The sequence below is a fragment of the Neofelis nebulosa genome, chromosome 7 (assembly GCF_028018385.1).
Source record: "Neofelis nebulosa isolate mNeoNeb1 chromosome 7, mNeoNeb1.pri, whole genome shotgun sequence".
NCBI classification, from domain to species: domain Eukaryota; kingdom Metazoa; phylum Chordata; class Mammalia; order Carnivora; family Felidae; genus Neofelis; species Neofelis nebulosa.
Window position 1 is genome coordinate 56,102,551 of NC_080788.1, and position 21,734 is coordinate 56,124,284.

The 21,734-nt window shown below is 40.5% G+C and overlaps 1 protein-coding gene and 1 long non-coding RNA gene across 4 annotated transcripts in view; one reads left to right on the forward strand and one right to left on the reverse strand.

Annotated features, from left to right (window-relative positions):
* FBN1 (fibrillin 1) overlaps positions 1–8,882 on the forward strand; it is a 240,096-nt gene extending 231,214 nt beyond the window's left edge. The window contains exons 63-65 of the mRNA XM_058737818.1: positions 3,454–3,685; positions 6,181–6,355; positions 7,571–8,882. Of these exons, the coding sequence (XP_058593801.1) occupies positions 3,454–3,685; positions 6,181–6,355; positions 7,571–7,960 (797 nt within the window). The 3' untranslated portion in view covers positions 7,961–8,882. The remainder of the gene's footprint in view (positions 1–3,453; positions 3,686–6,180; positions 6,356–7,570) is intronic.
* Positions 1–21,734, reverse strand: part of LOC131516601 (uncharacterized) — a 67,666-nt gene that overhangs the window by 2,135 nt on the left and 43,797 nt on the right. For 2 of the 3 annotated variants that reach the window (XR_009264166.1, XR_009264167.1), the window contains 3 exons: positions 3,906–7,310; positions 3,357–3,447; positions 202–295 (listed from right to left, as the gene is read on the reverse strand). This is a non-coding gene — a long non-coding RNA (uncharacterized LOC131516601). Of the gene's footprint in view, positions 1–201; positions 296–3,356; positions 3,448–3,905; positions 7,311–17,283; positions 17,970–21,734 lie in introns of those variants that run through there. The other variant, XR_009264168.1, reaches the window with a different exon arrangement.

A 21,734-nucleotide genomic window follows, 5' to 3' on the forward strand; every position in this document is an offset into this window, starting at 1 on the left:
CCACATCTCAATGCTTTGCTTTATTCCAAATGAAGATACGTTTGGTGTGTTTTAACTTATCAGAACTGGATCGCTCTCATTTGGTTTGATTCTTTTCAAGGCACGGTTTTGCAGAAGTGAGTAGGGTTGGCTAAAAGGACACCAGTGCTGGAAGAGTTTAGACTACACAACTTACTGACAGCCTTCCTCTCCTCTTCCTACCTTTAGTCCAGGAATAGTGGAGATGGACAGGTCATGTCTTCGTTGCCTGGAGGCTCTCCTTTGGCCCCATGAAGATCATCTCTGGCTGGGAGTTCTAGAATAAATAGATTAAGAAGCAGTAAGAGGTTTGGGATTTTTTGATGTCCAAAAGATACTAGCCCAAACTGGGCTCATAATTCTTGAGAATGAGCATTGCCTTGGGCCAGAATGGCTTCCCCAGAGCTGTGCAGAGCAGATCTTTTGAACCAGCCCTCTCTGGATCCTCACTCATAGGCAGCCAGAATTTCACTCTTAGAAGATGGATGGGTTTAGGGTCAGGGGCCACTGCATCTCATTGTTTTCTAGAAAATATCAAACTCCCAGGTGGAGTTGGAGTTGAGCCATGTTGACCCAGAGAAAATTTGTAAAAGAAAGTCCCTCCTACATTTTCGAATTCTCTTATTGGTTCTCCCTTAACACCACAGCTAACAAACACTATACAAGCCTAATGCTCAAAAATTTGATTTTACAGGACAGAGTGGGTAGGTTTCAGTCTGCTTTCAAGGAGGGTGTTTGGAGAATCTAATGCTGTTTCGATAAAATTAAAATGTCTCTTTTTCTAAAAAAGGATAAAACTCTTACCAATTTTAAGTATTAACTGATAGTAAAACAAAGATTTTGGAGTACAGAAAAACTGCTCCTGGAGCCTTTTGCTCCAGGGTGCACAGGATGGAAATGGTCAGAAGAGTGCAAAGCATGTTAAACAAATCGTGTTTGTATATTGATGAAAAGGGTGAGTACACAAACAGACTATTTTCAAGCAATAAACACTGAACATTTGCCAATTTCTTATCTTCATTCCTGCTCTGCTCCATCCCAGTTCTCTAATGCAGATAAGCAAGTTTAATTTAAACTTTATTAGACTTTCAAGGAATAAAAAAAGGTATAGTAAAATAGAAAAGAATGTGAAAGAGGAGGAGGAGAGTTCTTGGCTGGGATAGATACTAACACAGATAGATCCTCAAGGCTAGAAAGACCCTTACAGATTATCTAGTCTGGCCTCATTCCCAAAACACAAATCCTTCCTCAAACTCCCTTGGTTGTCCTAGTTTGACTCAAATACCATCTTGAAGGGCATTCACTTTCTCCCAAGATAGCCCAATTTAGGTATAGAAAACTTTAATTCTTAGAAATGTTTTTGTTTTCATAGAAAATGAACTATTCCTCCCTCTACTTCTAACCATTGGTCCTATTTCTGTCCTTTGGAACAATACAGAATAAATCTAAGTTTTATTTTGATGGGTCTTGTCATACATATACAGACATGGGCCTTAGAGATTTTATCAGAGTCCCAGCAGGAAATGGATGGCTGAGCCCAACCAAATCACGGGACAAAGGAGAGGAGGCTGTTGATGCTCCATGCAGCTCAGCCTCCAGGGTCTGGAGATAGACATGAGGGACAAGGAGAAGACATCCAGCCCAGGGATATTCTTTCCACCAATGTAAATCCCCTAATTTCCTCATTCATTCCTTGGTGCCCATAGTCTCCACTGGTATCTGTCACACACTTCATCTCTGATTTAAACTAAGGGGAAAAGAACAAAGACAATGGCATATTTATTTCTGTTCTAGGAACCTTGGAGCCTAAATGATCTTAAGTGTATACTTGAGAGTCCTTGGACATAAAGGTTCCCAAACAGACCTGTAGCTAGGCACTGAGCCATAGCAGGCAGCTCAACAAATGGCTTTCTTATTGTATATCTATTCCTTCCACACAGGGAAGAAGGAGAGAAGGGAGAGGAGGAAGGAAGGGATATATAAGGAATAATATAAATATTATACATATGCAATCACCCTGTGCCCACCATTTTTATGCACCTGTTTCTCTAACTTAAAAACAGATTTTTCTTAGAAACAATTTTGTTCTGTATAAAGGAATCTACCTTAGCAAATAAGGTAAAACCAATTAAAGGGCAAAGGAAGTACCAGTTTAAATGGTGATTAGTCTCTTGAGAGATACTGTGGTCTAAATAAAAGCACGTGACTGCTGTGGTCAGACAGACCTGGGTGTACATCTCGGTCCTGCTGCTGCTGTCAGGAGACCTCAGATGGGCTTTGTGAGCCTCACTTTCTTTATCGGTAAAACAGGGATTATAATACCTTCTGCCCATAATTTTCAGGAAGGTTAAGTAAATGAACGTGAGGCACCTCATATTCTGTCATGCAATAGGCATCTAATAAATGTTAGCTACGTTTCCCCTCCTCCCTTTCACTGGAAGTATTTGCTGAGTGAGGTGCAGGCCAATCTCCCTGTGTTCAAATGAACATATGCCTGAAAATGGGCCACAGCAATTAAGAAATGTCTTACCAGCAAGCTTGCAACCTGCCCTTATGAAGACAGGCCTACAAAAATCTATTTGAGATTTCAAAAAAGTATAAATTAGAAATAGAGAGATACTCAAGGTTTTTCCCCTCAAGTTGATTTTTCAAGTCAGATTTCTTTTTCCTGCTTTTTACCATCAGACTTGGCAGGTCCCCGTGGGTAGCAGTCCTGCAGCATCTGTCTCTATTGTGGGTTTTTTCCAATTATTGCTCGTGAAGTCTGCACTGAATCTCTTCCAGCCATACTTTGCTTTAGACACGGCCCAGACACTCTGGGCAGGAGGCTGGTTTGGATAAGGGGGGGGGGGGCCCGTTCAGAGATGGGAGCAGACATACCAGAAGGCACTATTCATCCCCAGGACAAGCACCTGGGGGCTTTTGCAGATTTTTGAAAAGGAAGTACAAGCAGGGCAGACACTTCCTGCAGGATGTCAGCCCTTGCCAGCCCTGCACATCCTGAAAACTGAGGACTGGAAAAGCAGCCTCCAGGAGGATGGCTGGTCTCTGCTTCGGAGACTGTGGTCCCGTTCATGGAGAACTACAGGACTCCTTCCCTCCCACCCTGAACCTTGAACCAGCCCCACATTCTTCACAGGAGGCTCGTGTGGTGCAGAACGCACTAGTGTTGGCTTCAGATGAGAACTGGAATCTGTCGGCCCTCGGAATGCCATCCCCTAATGCGCTCCACGTGGCACATTTGACCTCAGCGACCACATTTGCCTACTGCATGGCAAGAGGCCACGTCCACGTCCGCATCCCTCTCTCCCCACTCCAACCACCTCTGCCCGCCCTACCTTCCTGAGTGCTGGCTGAGAGCCAGCTGGCCAGCGGTCCCCGGTAGAGATGTCTGGCCGGTGTCACACACACAGTGTCTTCTGGTTTTCCCTGCAGATGAGAACGAGTGCCTCAGTGCACACATTTGTGGAGGAGCCTCCTGTCACAACACTCTGGGCAGCTACAAGTGCATGTGCCCCGCCGGCTTCCAGTACGAACAGTTCAGCGGAGGGTGCCAAGACATCAATGAATGTGGCTCTTCGCAGGCCCCCTGCAGTTACGGCTGCTCCAACACTGAGGGTGGCTACCTGTGTGGCTGCCCACCTGGTTACTTCCGGATAGGCCAAGGGTAAGCACTGGTTTTCTGGGCCGTGGCCGGAGGCTCTCTTGTTCCTAATATCATTAAGTATATTTAACTCACAGTGACCCATCCTAGTCGAGAAGAACCATACTTTTCATAATCCTGGAGTTAATTCTGGTTAGCTCTGCAAAGGTTTTAGGCTATATTATTTGAAAGGAGACATCAAAATTTCTAGAAATTCATAGACTCTGAAACCAATTGTAAATACCTTGATATGTGGTGTCTCTATCTCATTCTCTTGATCTTCGCATCTTGTTGGGAAGTGATTCATTTCTCTAGAAATGCAGGGGCTGACCCATGACAGAACTGGACTCACACTGCATATTGCTGATCTCCCCTTCTCCTGAGGCAAGCAGGATTCTCTCTTGACTTAAAATGCCTTCTCCTCTAGCTACCGTTAGGAGAAATCACAAAGATACCTGGCTTTAAAATATATTTTACATCTCAGACTTAAGTTTACATAAAGAATTACCAAAAGAGCATAAAATACGAGAGCTAAAATAATTATTGTATCCTCCTGGTAGAATACTTTACCACATTGTATGTGTGACTGTTGGGGAAGAAAAGACATATTTTTTTTTTACCCAGTAATTTAAAAGTTTAGTGGTAAGTTTTCACAGTGTAGGCCTTTTTTCCTGCTGAATTAATCTAGAGTTGGATGTCCATGTAGTGTTGTCTATGCTGTTAAGGAACTCAAATTTTAACATTTTCATTAGGAACACATAGACATGAAATATACATACACACATGTACAGCCACACATACACATCCCACAAAATCACATATTCCATAATACACATATATGTATATATCAAATTAGTGTAATGTACTGGCCTTTGATTTCTTGACACACAAACATCAAGCGATTCATTTTGGGTCTGTGTAGACTTGAAGGTGAAAGAATGTTTCATGGGAAGCACACAGAATGCCAGCAATAGGACACAAATTCCCAGATGTTTGTGTCTGGCTCTCAGTAGTCTCATTCTTTATAAGTTGAATGCCAGAACCATTTTCCCAGCAAAAATTGTGACACTCCAAACTGGCTTCTAGCCAGTGGGACTTTGTAGTCACACTTCTTGTAAGTGGTGTTCCAGGGATATGAAAATACTGGAAAGGAGTTCTGAGAAAAGAACCAAAGCCTGCAAATTTGGGATTTTTCTTCCAATAACTTAATCATTATGTGAATAGACACACACACACACACACACACACACGATGAGCAGTCATCATTTCATCCATTTTGTTTCTGCACATTTCATGCAGCAAGATAAAGGAAGAACAAAGGAAAAGTACTGGGCTCTGGCAGGATTGCAAAACCTAGTATGAACCCATACATTGCTGCAAAACACAAAAAGTAGTCTGCTTATTGGCATTATATTTTGAATCTCAAGAGCATCAAGAAAAATGGGTATAAAAATAGGCCAATTACTACAGAAAAAGTGATAAATATTTGGTCTTCATTATGACCCATTAGTGGAAATCTACCCACTTCTAATAGTTTGCGCTTCTCCATGAATCACTAGAGTGGACCCTGCCTCAAAATAAAGACTCCTAGGATCATTCAGATATTTCAACACATTTTGAAAAAGGAGCCTGGTAAATACATTCCAAGAGGCCTATGAAATAGTAAGCAGAATAACAAAACAAGGTACTTGTGAAACATGCAAGCCTCCCTTCGTAACTTGGCTTTGATAACTGAAAGGCAAAGAAAAACAGCTGAACTAGTTCTCTCTTGGGCATGGGTTTGTTTATCCAGCCTCACATGAGTCAGAGCCAATGGCCCTAGTGGTTTTGAATGACTTGAAACAATTTCCCATAGTTGGGCAAGCTCTAATACATGCATTTTATACATTGCACATCTTTACAGTTTATTTCTAAGTCAACTTCAGTTCTACCTAGAACTTTCTTTATACCTTCAGTAGCTTCAGCCAAAATGAGTGGTCAAACAATAGAAAGTGCTCAGAAGCTGAAGTGATGAGGGCTGGTGAGTGTGGTAGTGGTGGAAGTGGTGGTGATGGGGTCAGTGAAACAGGAAGAGGACAAGGAACTGAACACAGACATCTCCTACTTTTCTCACTTTCTGTTTCATAAATAGAGGACATTTTTCTTTACCCTCCCAAGTCACATGATCTCCCTCATCCCCCACTCTTCCCCTCTTTCTACTCCATGTGCCCTCCTCAGCAGCATAAGGACAGCAAAACACCTGGTACAGTGGGGGAGAGGGGGCAGAAATGAAGAGGCAAATAAACATGCAAAACAGGACCTTGAGAGATAGTAGAAAGGAATCCACTCCAGGAACTGGGACTCAGAGCCTAAACACAGAGGACTTCAGTGTGGCTCTCAGAACCAGCCAGTCACCTAATGGATGAATAACCAGTGTCTCAGTGTCACCAGGTGGGGTCCACACTTCACCAGAACTCTTGCACCACCTCCCTCATCTCCCAGTTCTAATGAAAAAGGGCTGTGCTTCCCTTCTTCCACAGGCACTGTGTTTCTGGAATCGGCATGGGCCGAGGAGGCCCAGAGCCACCTGCCAGCGGTGAAATGGATGACAATTCTCTCTCCCCGGAGGCTTGTTATGAGTGTAAGATCAATGGCTACCCCAAACGGGGCAGGAAGCGGAGAAGTGCAAACGGAACAGATGCCTCCAACATTGAGGTAGGTCAGAAGGTAGTTTCTCCTCATGTCTCTTGTTGCAGAAGGGCCTTCCAGATGCCTGTGGTTTCCTCCAAGGATGTTCCAAAGTGTGAAAAAGCTCCCTGGGGAGAAAATCCAGACATTCCCTGAGCTCTAGGCTGCATTTTACAAGAGTCTGTGGGACTCTCTGGAGTTTCTTGCTGCTTTTAGGGAGTGGCCATTCGAAGGTTTTCACATACTTGCTCATTTCCTCTGTCTCGCCAAAAAGAAAGTCAAACACCCACCCAAAGTCTGCTGAAAAGCAAGGTCTGAGATCCAGGACAGCAAGTGGGCAGAATCGTGAAGTGACATAGTGCTCTCTCCACGGGGACGCCAAGTTCGGAAAGCTAGAGGCTCCTCTACTGAAAAGAGCCATGTGGAGTGTGAGGGAACTTGGATTCTAGACAAAAACAACATGGAGCTCAAGCAGCCTGGTTTTCTTCGCCTACGGCTGCTGCAGCCTTTCAGTCAACTCAGAAATGCACAGATATTCACCCAGACCTCTGGCTCCAGGCCCAGAGAATCCAACACATGTGGTCCCAGAGAGGCAAGCAAGAAGCCAGGTGAAAAGCATTGAATATTAGCAGATCATCAGAGTCAGGAAGTAGGTTCCTAGGCGTGTCCTTCAGAGGAGATGATTTTACATCAGTGAACAAAATGGAAATAGGCTGGTTCTTTCTTAGCACTGGTGCTCCAACTCATCCGTTGTGGTTTGGGAAAGGAGATAAGTCTACAGAAAGAAAATAGTCTATTGAAACAGTGGTTTCCAACCTCGAGCATGCGTCTGCATCATCTGGAAGCCTTGTTAACATGGAGTTCGGGGAGACACCCCCAGGGTTTCTGATTCAGTAGGTCTCAGGTGGCACGGAGAATTTGCGTTTCTCAGATTCCCCGGTGATGCTGATGCTGCTGGTCCAGGGAGTACACTTTGGGACACCTGCATTAGAAGACCACCAAGTCATTTCAACTTGACTTTCCTCTTGACATCAGTTTAATGTTTTTTATTATTATAAATATGTGCCAGTTTAACACATTTGTGATTTAAACAAAGTGTTTTATGAAAATACGCATTTTCGACATGGTATATACAACATGAGAAGGCTGTATTAGTGGGAGATTCGAGTCACTTTTTCCTTAACATGAGAAATGAGTGGCATATTTTCAATTAATTTAACACACTGCCATGTGTCTTTCCAGGACCAGCCTGAGATAGAAACCAACGTGAGTCTCGCAAGTTGGGATGTTGAGAAGACGGCCATGTTTGCTTTCAATATTTCCCACATCAGCAACAAGGTCCGAATCCTGGAACTCCTTCCGGCCCTGACGACTCTGACGAATCACAACAAATACTTGATCGAATCTGGAAACGAAAATGGCTTCTTCAAAATCAACCAAAAGGAAGGGATCAGCTACCTCCACTTCACCAAGAAGAAGCCAGTGGCTGGAACCTATTCATTACAAATCAGTAGTACTCCACTTTATAAAAAGAAAGAACTTAATCAGCTAGAAGATAAATATGACAAAGACTACCTCAGTGGTGAACTGGGTGATAATCTGAAGATGAAAATTCAGATTTTGCTTCATTAATTCACCATACAGAGACCAAATAATTAAAAAAAGAAAAACAACCAACGATAGATAGGTAGAACTGAATTTTTCCCCCAATCAGAATCTTCATATCATAGGTACAATCTTTCACCACGTAAATTTCTATAAATAAGCACTATTCTTATATTACAAAAAGTGAGGTACAGGTGACTACCCTAGTTCAAAACAACCACTTTCTCAGGCTTCTCATGTGTGTAGCTGAGCTACCTTGTCATATGTGTTGACTCTTGAAAACTGGGACACGTATTTTATTGGGGGTCTGCCATTCCTGCTGACGTGTCATCCTTCTAGCCGATGTACAGGAATGTGCTTTCAATCGATGGACTGCTCTGTATTTTTCCAAATTTTTAAACTTTGCTTCTCCAAATACAAGTACTAGGTTGGCCAATTATAATATCTATTTGGTGCTAGTAAATTCTCAAACTAGATCTATAAATGCACTGTACTATTTACACAACTTAGAAACCAAATTACAAATATTCAGTTCAAATACTTCATTAATTTCAATCAACCAAAGTTAGTTCAGTAGCTTATCTCAGTTATGAGCATAATACATTACATGTAAATTAAGTGTGTGTATACTGTAATCGTGCTATTTTTTATCATTGAAACATTTATAAACTAGAATAATAATGCCCTTAATGTGAGGGTTTGTAATGGTGCTTATTAAGACCAAAGACTTGTTAATTGTATACACCAAGTGGTAAGGAAATTTCTGTGACTGGCCCATGCGTGCATGGAGGTCTGGGAGGACCAAGCAGCAGCCTCAGCAGCCAGAGGATCACCAGTGCATCCTTCATCACACCTGTGCAATATGCCAAGATTACCCTCGGTCATTCCTGTCAACAAGGGGTCCATGTCATAAATGTCACAATAAAACAGTCTCTCTTTTTTTAGTGTACCCTTGGCTTTGTGTTCTTGCATGGACGCGGGATTTGAGGGGGCTTTTCAGAGGCTAAAGTTTCCTGAATTTAAATTATCCTGGGTGTGGTAGTGACAGCTCCAAAAGGTGCCAAATGTATAACCACTAGCAGAAAAATTAACGTATTTGAGTTAGTCCCTTGTTTTTATTCATTAAAGACAGCAGAGTTCTTTCTCGCCAATGAGAAATTTAGACTGTAGCATCATTTCTAAAACATGACCTAATTAATCCTGTGACTTTTAAACCACTAGATTTAAGTATTTTAGGATATCAAGCTCAGTCATTGTCTTAGAGCACATGTGTTTCATTATAAAAGATTTATCATGCCCTCTCCCCTCAAATAGTGTTGGCAAGCCTTAGATGCTTCATCCTTTCCCCCCCAAACATCTGTTGTTAGTCATCGCTAGTCTAATTACAAAAGGATAATCCCAAATTGATTCCAATTGAATGCTATATCGCTCTTGTTTTTTGACTGTCATAATTTGAAGATGCTGTTTTATTTTAAGTGCGATATTGAATATTTAACAGTTAAGCTCACTGAATTGATATGAAATAATTCTTAAAATCCCCAAGGACAGTAAAGGGTGGTAAATTTAAAGGTGAAGTAAAATTGCTACATGAAGGAGACAGAACCCTTACAAGACATAGGAAATTCCTCTCAAAATCTTCAAAATGCTACACTAAAGAAGATGGATTAGGTATGTTCCATCTTATTTCAGAAGACAAAATTAAGGTTAGTTACCATGAAGTTAGGTGTAACATGCACCTTCCTAATTACTGAGCTGCCCACTGAGGGATGGATTTCCTTGCAATGTAGTGAGCTGTCACTCTTCAGAGGCATAATGGTGGCCAGGGGACAAGGATACTTTCTTCTACCTAACAGGCCATGAACATCTTGGAATATTTTTTGTATCTCTTATTTTGCCATCCAAAAAAATCTTGCTTGTAATAGGTGCTAAATAGAAATGAATCAAATGACTATTTTGGAAGCAATTTGTACCTTGGTTAGGAAGTTAAAATATTACTCCAAATTTCCTTCTAACTCTATGCCTGTGGGTCTACGATGGAAGTGTACTAAAATTGTGAGAGAAGAATATACAGCATGCAGTAAGCTACAGTTTGCATACAGAAAATGTCTCTGATAATTTAACCAGAACTGCATTATATTCAATAATGGATTTTCTTTATAACAAACAACAGAAGAATATAGAGTTGGCACATGGTAGATCACTTTGATATTTTTAATAGTCTCAGTCTGGATTGTATTTATTTCAGAGCCAACAATTTTCAACAGCATATTTTCCATGTTTCTGTCTGTAACAAAACATTTTCCTCATTGTTCCATTGTAAATATTCCTCTTGTTGGAACCTTTTTAATCCTGAGATTGAAACCTGTACCTTTTAATTGTCTGTGACCTTTCAATTTTACTTTCAGTGGTTGACAAACTTGGTTTTGTAAATCTCTCAGAAGCTTGAAAACGTCTTGTCTCTACCCCCCAGCCCATTTCATTTGCCAATAACTATTTTGTAAGTAGGGTTGAAATGAACTCAGCTGGCCTTGTGAAATGTTTAAACTTGCACAAACAACTACATTTTTGTTCAACAAATAGCACTTTACTCAGCCAAAATTGCTTTGGACATTGCCATTACAAATACTGTTAAACTTCAGAGATCATGTTTGTAAATTAGATGAGCCAAAATAAAGGACAATTAGGTTGATACTATATTAGTATACTTAAATGTTATATATGTGTAAACTGTTAGAGATGTTTAGATCACAGTTTTGTCCACGGAATGTACTTTATTCTTATTTTAACTGTAGTTCTTGGAGATATACTGGAAATGTAATTATTGCATGGTTTGAGGACCTTGGTTTTTTTATTTTGAGAGAGAGAGAAAGCATGAGTCAGGGAGGGGGAGAGAAAATCCCAAGCAGGCTCCGCACTGTCAGCACGGTGCCCAATGCAGGGCTCAAACTCATGAACCACGAGATCATGACATGAACCAAAGTCAGACGCTTACCCAACTGAGCCACCCAGGCACCCCAAGGGCCTTGTTTTTAAATGCTAGAAGATTATTGATGTGAGAAGAATTAGTTTTCACATACAGAGCTGAAGGCAAAGCTATTTCCCCCTTGCCAATTTTAAGTAACACATTGTTAAAAAAAAAAAAAAAAAAAAAAGCAGCAGCAAACCAACTTTTGAAACCCTAATGTGAGCCTGACTTCTAACATTACGTATTGTTAGGAATTGATTCTCAGTACTGTAAGTTTAGGGTTAGAGAGAAACAAAAAGGCTGTGAATTTGATTTTGCAAATTTCCATGTGTATCTATGACTGGGCTCACTTATAGGACTGAGTCTCAATGAAAGGTTCTGACATTCTCACAAATGTCTGTATAAACATGAGGGTCTTGTATATTTGACATTCGACATACATCTGACAGGACCTGGCAATGTCACAAAATCTGTTATTTCAGCTAACTGCTAATGAATCCAAAATGGTTTTTCTGGCACACACAGTCATAAACCTCTTTTTAGGACATGGGCTGTTTTGCATCCTTGAGCCAAGCCTGAATTATGACCTCTACAAACTGATGTTAGCCTCATTTTTTACTATTTGATGGTGGAAGGTGCATCATTTTTAAATGGATGAAGTCATAGCAGGTAAGTGGGTCTGATTTCCTGCTAACTCCACTCTCTGCTCTCTGTCCACTCTTATTTTCTTCCACATAAAGGAATATCCATTGTTATTTTTAATCCCCATGACTCTTCCCATTTCATAAATAAAAGCATCATTACCCTCTCTATGCTCCCTTTTTCTCCTTGAGGGTTGGTTGTAGTGTCATTTAGAAGGCATCATGCTCGCTATTTCTAGAACCTTTAGCTCGGGTGGAAGTGAAGCAGCATACAGGTCGAAGGGCTTAGGAGAAAGCCACAGCTCCATTAAACGGTTGCTGGGAACCTTCCATAGCCCACCTGAGGTGTTCCTTGCAGCTGTGCTGGGAATTGCAGAAATTAGAAGAGTTCTGTTTCCTTTTTAACACAAAATTCTCTCTGGGGGGAAATTAAATGAAGCCTAAGTGATTCGCTTTTTCTTCTGGAAGTGGAAACACTGAAAACATCCTGATGGTGAGGGGAGACCTGGGGGGATGCAGTTGGTTAAGCCTCTGACTCTTGATTTCAGCTCAGGTCACAATGTCACGGTTCATGAGTTCTATCCCTGCGTGGGGCTCTGCACTGACAGTGTGGAGCCTACTTGGGATTCTCTCTCTGCCCCTCCCCCCTCCTCAAAATGGATAAATAAACTTTAAAAAAAGAAGAAGGAAACATCCTGGGATAATCACATATCCCATCGATCCCACCAGACCTCTGTCAGAGGTCGTGGTTCTGTGTTTCTCTCTGCATGGTGACCTCTGCTTTGGGTGTCCCCTGTGGCTCTGCTAGGTAGAAGGCCAGAGCTCTCAGGAAAGATTAATGGGAACTTGATATATCAGAATTCCAAAGCTTAGAAGGCTGGATATTTTTGTCACAACATGAAATCAGCATGATGTGCTGTTTAGCCTTCCTTGTCTTTGGTCGCACCAAAATTATCCACCTTCAGTGTCTTCTCCGCACCTTTCTAGGCCAGTCTCGTGATTCAACTACAGTGATTCTGTGTTTCAGGCAGGATGAGGCCTGCTTGCTACACGTTTGTAGGTTGACTATAGCAGACTCTCTTGTGGATCATTCATGGTAAGCACTGTGCCCCCGCCTCTGTCTGCCCCAGAACCAGCTCCCCATCCTGCCTGTCCAGTCCACACCCACACCCACCTCACTCCCACTGGGAAGCCACAGGGAAGACAGGGGCACTATTCTTGCAGGCTGAGCTCTCAGTCTCAAGTTTTTCTCCCAGGGTCTACGATTCTTGGTTCAGAGTTCTGACTTTTCTTTGGTTTATGAAGAAAGTTCACTGAGAGCTCAGTTCAGACCCAAGGTCCTAAGGAGTGCCTGGTCCAGAGTTTTGACACTACAGGAAATCTGAGGTCAGAAAGCTGTGTTCAAATCTTAGTTCCCTTTCTACATCATTTAGCCAGGGCAACTCCTTGATGTCTCTAAGGCCCGTTTTCATCATCTGTATCTATCTATATCCATATCCATATCCTTATCTATATCTATATATCTAACACCGCTAGTTTAAACACTTGTGAGGGCACCTGGGTGGCTCAGTTGGTTGAGCATCTGACTTCCGCACAGGTCATGATCTCACAGTTCAGTCTAAGAGTTTAAGCCCCGAATGGGGCTCAGTGCTATTCGGGGCAGAGCCCACTTTGGATCCTCTGTTTCCCTGTCTCTGTGTCCTTCCCCAGCTCATGTTTGCTCTCTCTCAAAAATAAATAAATAAACATTAAAAAAATAATTAAAAAAAAGCACTTGTGAGCAATGCCCTTCTGAACCTTGCCTCAATGCTAGGTAATTATCCTTGTGCACAAGTTCAAGTATCTTACCAAAAGCCTCTCACCTTACAGAGGTGGAACTGAGACTACAATCCCCAGACCTTCTGACAACATAGCACGACCCACTTGCCAGATGAAGAATGAATCAAATACAATATATGAAATCACAATAGCAATCTGCAAAACTGCAAAACTACAAATTATATTTGTGATTCAAGATCCAGGCTCCCCTCTGCTTTTCCAGCAACCAAATGAGGACAAGAAAGGTGAGCAACACCTGGCACAGCCCTCCTTCTTCCCCTCTGCCTCACCTCCCTCCACCCTCATGAATACTCATCATGACCCTGTGACCCATTGCTTCCTCCCCCATGTCATGGGAGACCTCTGATGGCAAAGATTCTGTTTTGTCCTCATAGCTCCGTTTCCCAGATTGATGCCTGGCACACAGTAGACACTAAATATGTGTTGAATGGATCAAAGACTGAGGTTGGAGGAAGTAAAAATACAGGTGAAAATAGGAAAAACCCATGCAAAATAGCAACCCATTTCCTCTCTCTCCTCCTCTTCCACTCCTTCTTTTTCTCTGCTTTTCTCAACAAATATTTTTTGAACACTTGCCTCTTGCATGAAGCACTATAGACAAAGGATGAAGGGCGCAGGGTTCCTAGTCTACTGAAACTTTGAAATAAGGGACAACAGGGCAGCTCTCTCCCCATTGTATCTATGGTGAGGACATGGTTAGACTTTGCAGGTGCCTGAAGGAAGTTGCAGGTGGAGGGGTCCTCACCCCCCACAGTCCTAGGAGGCAGGAGGCAAGGTAAAAAGTTCACTAGTAAATTCACCTTTGACATCTGCAAGGCCCCAGTTCTGGATCTTTATGAATCACCAAAATTAGAAGCACCATTCTAGCATATCTCCCCCAACATAATGCTGAAAAGTGGTGATTTTCAGTAGGGGGTTTATGGTTAGAGTTAGATTCCCAAGTTTAAATGAAACTTACCCTGAAACCTAACACTGAAAAGCAGGCAGAGTTGTTTGGGTTAAAGCAGATTTAGGTAGCCTGAGGTCTCTCCACTCATTCCCTTCTAGACAATTCTTATGGAAAATGTAACTGAAAGGTCAGTTACGGTCTGACTGATTCTACAAATATAAGAAAATATCATTTATAAACTTAATTTTAAATGTTGACAAAAACTCAAAGCCCATTAAATAAATAAGTATAGAGAGATAGATGGATAGAGACAGATAGAAAGAAAGAAAGAAAGAAAGAAAGAAAGAAAGAAAGAAAGAAAGAAAGAAAGAAAAAGAAAGAAAGAAAAGGGCATTATAGACAATGTGTCAGGTAAGGAAGTTATACACATTTTCACAGTTATTTCTATGTAGCAGAAACTGACTAGATGCTCACCAACCATTTGTTCCTCCCGGGCCCACAAAAAGACTGTGTCTCCTAATTTCCTCTGTAGTTTTGTGCTGTGTGATAGAGTCTAACCATTGGGATGTTGGGAGAAGTGATATATGCCATCTCCAAGTCTAGCAAAAAAATACATATGCAAGAAAGTACATATCCATACTCCCAAGAAATAAACTTGACTTCACTAAAGCCACTGATATTTTGGGATTATTTGTTATAGCAGCAACCACTAATTACCCTGACTAGTATAAATATGCATACATAAAAATATATGCATATGTGTATAATTATAATATTTATATTATGTATAATTATATATTATATTACATTATTAGTCAGGGTAATTAATAGACATATGAATTTATATTATGATAATTTTTTAATTACTTTTTTTAATGTTTATTTTTGAGAGAGAGAGACACAGAGCATGAGCAGGGGAGGGGCAGAGACAGAGGGAGGACACAGAATCTGAAGCAGGCTCCAGGCTCTGAGTTATCAGCATAGAGCCTGGTGTGGGGCTGGAACTCATGAACCATGAAATCATGACCTGAGCTAAAGTTGGACACTTAACCAACTGAGCCACCCAGGTGTCCCTATTATGGTAATTCTTTATGTATACACACACACACACACACACACACACACACACACATATCAATGGCTGTCAACCTCAGTTGCAACATTATTAGAATGACTCAGGGAGCTTTTTAAAAAAAATCTCACTGTCCAGGCTACACTCCAGATCCATCAATTCAGAATCTCTGGAGTTGGGGTCAGATAGTATCAGTTCTAGAAGCTCTCCAGGTGATTCCAATTGGCAACTGAGGTAGAGAACCACTGTTCTAAATGTTCAAGGCCATTGTAAAATTCAGACTTGGGAAAATTTTGAACTTGGGAAAATCTACCAGGTAATTCTGATATGCATCCCATCCACTACTGACACTGCTAGTCTATAGGACGTTGTATTATCACGAAAGAACATTAACCATGGCATTTTCTAACTCTGCAAACTGTATCTTTTCAATGGATTTTGGGGTGCAGCATAAGTAGGGAACAATCAAGCAGCAATGCAGTGTGTATGTCGCAAGGTAGTTGCTTAGACTCATTAACCAGCTATTTGATTGTCACTCACACTAGCCTTGAGACAAGATTGCAGCTCTTGCCTCCATACTGGATATTTCCCAGAGAGTCCACATCTCCAATGTGAAGTCAACAAAATGTTGAGGAAATCTAAAAATATTTAAATCAGAAATATGGCTCAGTGAACTCAAGTGTCCTCATACTGCTCTTCACATTATATAACAGGAAAATGTTAATTAGTTCTTTTGAAGGAGACAGTTCTATGGAATGAAAATAGAAACTGACTTTTCAAGAAGTGATCAGCTTCTGCTAAGAGTGTGCACATTATATGGTGGGGTACAGGGTCAGGTCACCAACGAAACCACGTACTGCCTCCAGGCTCACATCACTCAACCTTGAAATGCTGAAATGAAGGCATGGGGCTATTTGCCAGGAATGGGTGAATGCATTCTGTCACCTAAATTTAAACCTTTACTGGGTCGCCTGGGTGGCTCAGTAGGTTGAGCATCCGACTTCAGCTCAAGTCATGATCTCACAGTTCGTGGGTTTGAGCCCCACATCAGGCTCTGTACTGACAGCTCAGAGCCTAGAGCCTGATTCAGATTCTGCATCTCCCTCTCTCTCTGACCCTCCCCTACTCATGCGTTCACTTGCACTCTCTCTCTCTCAAAAATAAATTAAAATAAATAAATAAACTTTAAATGTAAACCTTTACTATGCTTCCCACAAACTTTTGGTTCAGAAAACCACAAAAGAAAAACCAAAGACAAAATGAGAATTACAGAAAAGTAGAATGCTGTTGCCAATACAAGAGTCAGAAAAAGTAACTTCAAAATATATTTCAAATAAGAATGCTGAATTTTATTGCCATGCACTTCATGTGCAAGGGAAGATCCAATTTCTCAGATAATGAGAAAAATGTGAAATAAGGAATCATTTCAAATAAGTTTAAATATTATGATACATTCAATGCGTGTAATAAATTCCCTATGTTGAATATGAAGAAAGAAATCCATTTTAATTAAGAAAAGAAAAGCAATCAGGGAGGAGCCAAGATGGTGGAACAGCATGGAAGTGTTTTGTGTGTCTCGCATCCATGAAATACAGCCAGACCAACACTAAACCATCCTGCACACCTAGAAAACTGATTGGAGGATTAACACAACAATCTGCACAACCTGAACCACAGAATTTAGCAGGTACGTGGCATGGAGAGGTGAACTTGGAGAGCAAGAAGGAGCAGGAAGGAAGGTGCTTATGTGAGCAGAGAGAGGATGGAGACTGGGATGGGGGGCAGAATATGGGAAAAGCACCCCTCCCCAAAAGCAGCTGGAGAGAAAGTGGAAAATTGAAAACAGCCCTAAGAACTGAATTAAAAAGGGAGAAAGGAGAGGGTTTAAATTCCATTAAGACTGTAAACAAAGGGAGCGCAGTCTGCAACTCCTCAGCTCAATACCTGGCAGTGCTCTGGTGGGAAGGGCGAATCTCCAGGAGCAGAGTGGGGTCCGGGAGGTTCTCGGGCCACACGGGGAAAAGCTGTTCCACTGCTGGGAGGACATTTGGTAGAGACTGTTGAAGCCACTAGGTCCCAGCAGATCCCAGAAAACAGCCACATTCGCTCGTGTTGGGACAAGGTCATTATGGGTGAAGCCTGCTGCCAGATGTGTGTTGTGATTTTCCATAATCCCTGAAAAGCTGCTGCTACACTATCCCGCAAACTTTTTCTGGGGCAGGCTGGCAGATGGCCACAGTCTTGGAGCACCAGCAGCAGCAGGGTCCAGCAAGTGTTCCTGGGTGAAACCGACATTTGGCTATTGCTCAGTGAGACCCTCCCGCAGAGGGCCGGGATGGGTCAAAGCCGCAGTCCTTCAGAAGTAAGGGACAGGGGAAAACAGCCACATCTAACACAAAACTCAGGAGAGAGGTACTGCCTGGGGCCTGGTCACAGAGAGTGAAAAAGCTGGGAACCGACAAGAGCTGAAGACAGAGGACAGGTGCGCGATTGCTGATCCTGGAGAACAGACTGGGTGGCGCCATTTTCACCGCGCATGCGCAGACGCACCTAGGAGCTCTGCAACAATCCACCCCAGTAGGCTAGCAGCACCATCTAGTGGAGAACGGAGCCATTACACTGAGCCCCACCCAACTGGGCCAACTTCTCTCTTCCAGAACACAAATCTCACTGCCTGCTTAGTTTATGGACTATAAAGTGCTACATAGTCTGACTTCTAGGGGAAAACGAAGTAATTTCAGTCCTACTTCAAACTGTTAGCAGATCCATCTATTCAATTTTCTTTCTTTTTTTTTCTCTTTTACACTATTTTTCTTGAATACAGAAAGAAAAAATTCATTTTCATTTAAAATTTTTATTAAAAATATTATTCTTTAATTTTTTTACTATATTTTTTACTTTTGTGTAAATTTTTTCAAATTCCATTTTACTTCCATCATTTTAGTTTAGTCTACTTCAGTGTATTCACCTTTTCAAATTTTCAAGCAATTTCTTTTTGTTTCTTTTTCTTTCTCTCTTTTTCATTTCTTTTTTTTTCTTGAATGCAGAAAGATAAAAACTTCATTTTTACTTTCAATTTCTATTAAAAATATTTTCCATTAATTTTTTTACTATATTCTTTGTTTTATGTAAATTATTTCAAATTCTATTTTATTTCCATCATTTTATTTTAGTCTATTACAGTGTATTCACTTTTTCAAATTTTCAAATGATTTCCTTTTTTTTCTTTTTTTTCTCTTTTCATTTCTTTTCTCTTTCTTGAATACAGAAAAACAAAAAATTCATTTTTATTTTTAATTTTTATTAAAAATATTTTTAATTTTTTTCTACTATATTCTTTAATTTTGTGTATATTTTTTGAAATTCTATTTTACTCCCATCATCTCATTTTAGTCTACTTCAGTGTATTCATTTTTTTCAAATCTCAAATGATTTCTTTTTCTTTTCTCCCCCCCCCCACTTTTTTTTCTCTAATCTGTCAAACCACTTTAAACACCCAGACCAAAACACATCTAGATCTAGCATCACTTAGTAAATTTTTGTGTGTGTGTGTTTTTAATTTTTTAATTTTAATATTTTTTTTAATTTTAATTTTTCTACCTCATTAATTCCTTTTCTCCCTTCAAAATGACAAAACGAAGGAATTCATCCAAAAAGAAAGAGCACGAAGAAATGACAGCCAGGGATTTTAACCAACACAGATAAAGCAAGATATCTGAACCAGAATTTAGAATCACAATAATAAGACTACTAGCTGGAGTCGAAAACAGATTAGAATCCTTTTCTGCAGAGATAAAAGAAGTAAAAAAATGGCCAGAATGAAATTAAAAATGCTATAACTGAGCTGCAATCACGGATGGATGCAGTGATGGCAAGGATGGACAAGGCAGAACAGAGAATCAGCGATATAGAGAACAAACTTACAGAGACCAACAAAGCAGAAAAAAAGAGGGAGATTAAGGCAAAAGATCATGATTTAAGAAGTAGAGAAATCAGTGACTCATTAAAAAGGAACAATACCAGAATCATAGGGTTCCCAGATGAGGAAAAGAGAGAAATAGGAGTAGAAGGGTTATGTTAGCAAATCATAGTGGAAAACTTTCTAACCTGAGGAGAGACACAGGCATCAAAGTCCAGGAAGCACAGAGGACTCCCATTAGATTCAACAAAAACCGACCATCAACAAGGCATGTCATAATCAAATTCACAAAATATTCAGGCAAGGAGAAAATCATGAAAGCAGCAAGGAAAAGCCCCTAACCTACAAGGGAAGACAGATCAGGTTTGCAGCAGACCTATCCACAGAAACTTGGCAGGCCAGAAAGGAGTGGCAGGATATAGTCAATGTGCTGAATCAGAAAAATATGCAGCCAGGAATTCTTTATCCAGCAAGGCTGTCATTCAAAATAGAAAGAGAGATAAAAAGTTTCCCAGACAAACAAAAATTAAAGGAGTTTGTGACCAGTAAACCAGCCCTGCAAGAAATTTTAAGGGGGACTCTCTGAGGGGAGAAAAGATGAATATATATCAAAAGGAACAAAGATTAGAAAGGACCAGAGAACACCACCAGAAACTCCAACTCTACAAGCATCATAATGGCAATAAATTCGTATCTTTCAGCACTCACTCTAAATGTCAATGGACTCAACACTCCAATCAAAAGACATAGGGTAACAGAATGGATAAGAAAACAAGATTCATCTATATGCTGTTTACAAGAGACCCACATTAGACCTAAAGATACCTTTATATTGAAAATAAGGGGATGGAGAACCATTTATCATGCTAATGGTCAACAAAAGAAAGCCAGAGTAGCCATACTTATATCAGACAATCTAGACTTTAAAATAAAGAGTGTATCAAGAGATGCAGAAGGGCATTATATCATAATCAAGGGGTGTATCCACCAGGAAGACCTAACAATTGTAAACATTTATGTGCCAAATGTGGAAGCAACTAAATATATGAATCAATTAATCACAAGCATAAAGAAACTCATTGATAGTAATACCATCATAGTAGGAGACTTCAACACCCCACTCACAACAATGGACAGATCATCTAATCAAAAAACCAACAAGGAACCAATGGCTTTGAATGACACACTGGACCAGATGGACCTAACAGATATATTCAGAACATTTCATCCTAAAGCAGCAGAATATACATTCTTCTCCAGTGCACATGGAACGTTCTCCAGAACAGACCACATACTGGGACACAAATCAGCCTTCAACAAACACAAAAAGATTGAGATCATACCATGCATATTTTCAGACCACAACTCTATGAATCTTGAAATCACCACAAGAAAAAACTTAGAAAGGTAACATATACCTGGAGACTGAAGAACATCCCACTAAAGAATGAATGGGCTAACCGAGAAGTTAAAGAGGAAATTAAAAAGTATATGGAACTCAATGAAAATGGTAACACCACAACCCAAACCTCTGGGATGCAGCAAAGGCGGTCATAAGAGGAAAGTATATAGCAATCCAGGCCTTCATAAAGAAGGAAGAAAGATCTCAGATACACAACCTAACCTTAAACCTTAAGGAGCTAGAAAAAGAACAGCAAATAAAACCTAAAACCAGCAGAAGAAAGGAAAAAGTAAAGATTAGAGCAGAAATTAATGTTATCAAAACCAAAAACACAGTAGAACAGGTCAATGAAACCAGAAGCTGATTCTTTGAAAGAATTAACAAAATTGATAAACCACTAGCCAGTTTGATCAAAAAGAAAAAGGAAAAGACTCAAATAAATAAAATCAAGAATGAAAGAGGAAAGATCACAACCAACACAGCAGACATACAAGCAATAATAAGAGAATATTATGAGCAATTATATGTCAATAAAATGGGCAATCTGGAAAAAATGGACAAATTCCTAGAAACATATAAACTACCGAAACTGAAACAGGAAGAAATAGAAAATTTGAACAGACCCATAACCAGTAAGGAAATTGAATTAGTAATCAAAATCTCCCAAAAAACAAGAGTCCAGAGCCAGATGGCTTTCCAGGGGAATTCTACCAAACATTTAAGGAAGAGTTAACACTTATTCTCTTGAAACTGTTCCAAAAAATAGAAATGGAAGAAAAACTTCAAAACTCTTTCTATGAAGCCAGTATTACCTTGATTCCAAAACCAAACACCCTACTAAAAAGGAGAACTACAGACCAATTTCCCTGATGAACATAGATGCAAAAATCCTCAGCAAGATATTAGCCAACTGGATCCAACAATACACTAAAGAAATTATTCACCACGACCAAGTGGGATTTATACCTGGGATGCAGGGCTGGTTCAATATCCACAAAACAATCAATATGATTCATCACATCAATAAAAGAAAGGACTAGAACCACATGATCCTCTCAATAGATTCAGAGAAAG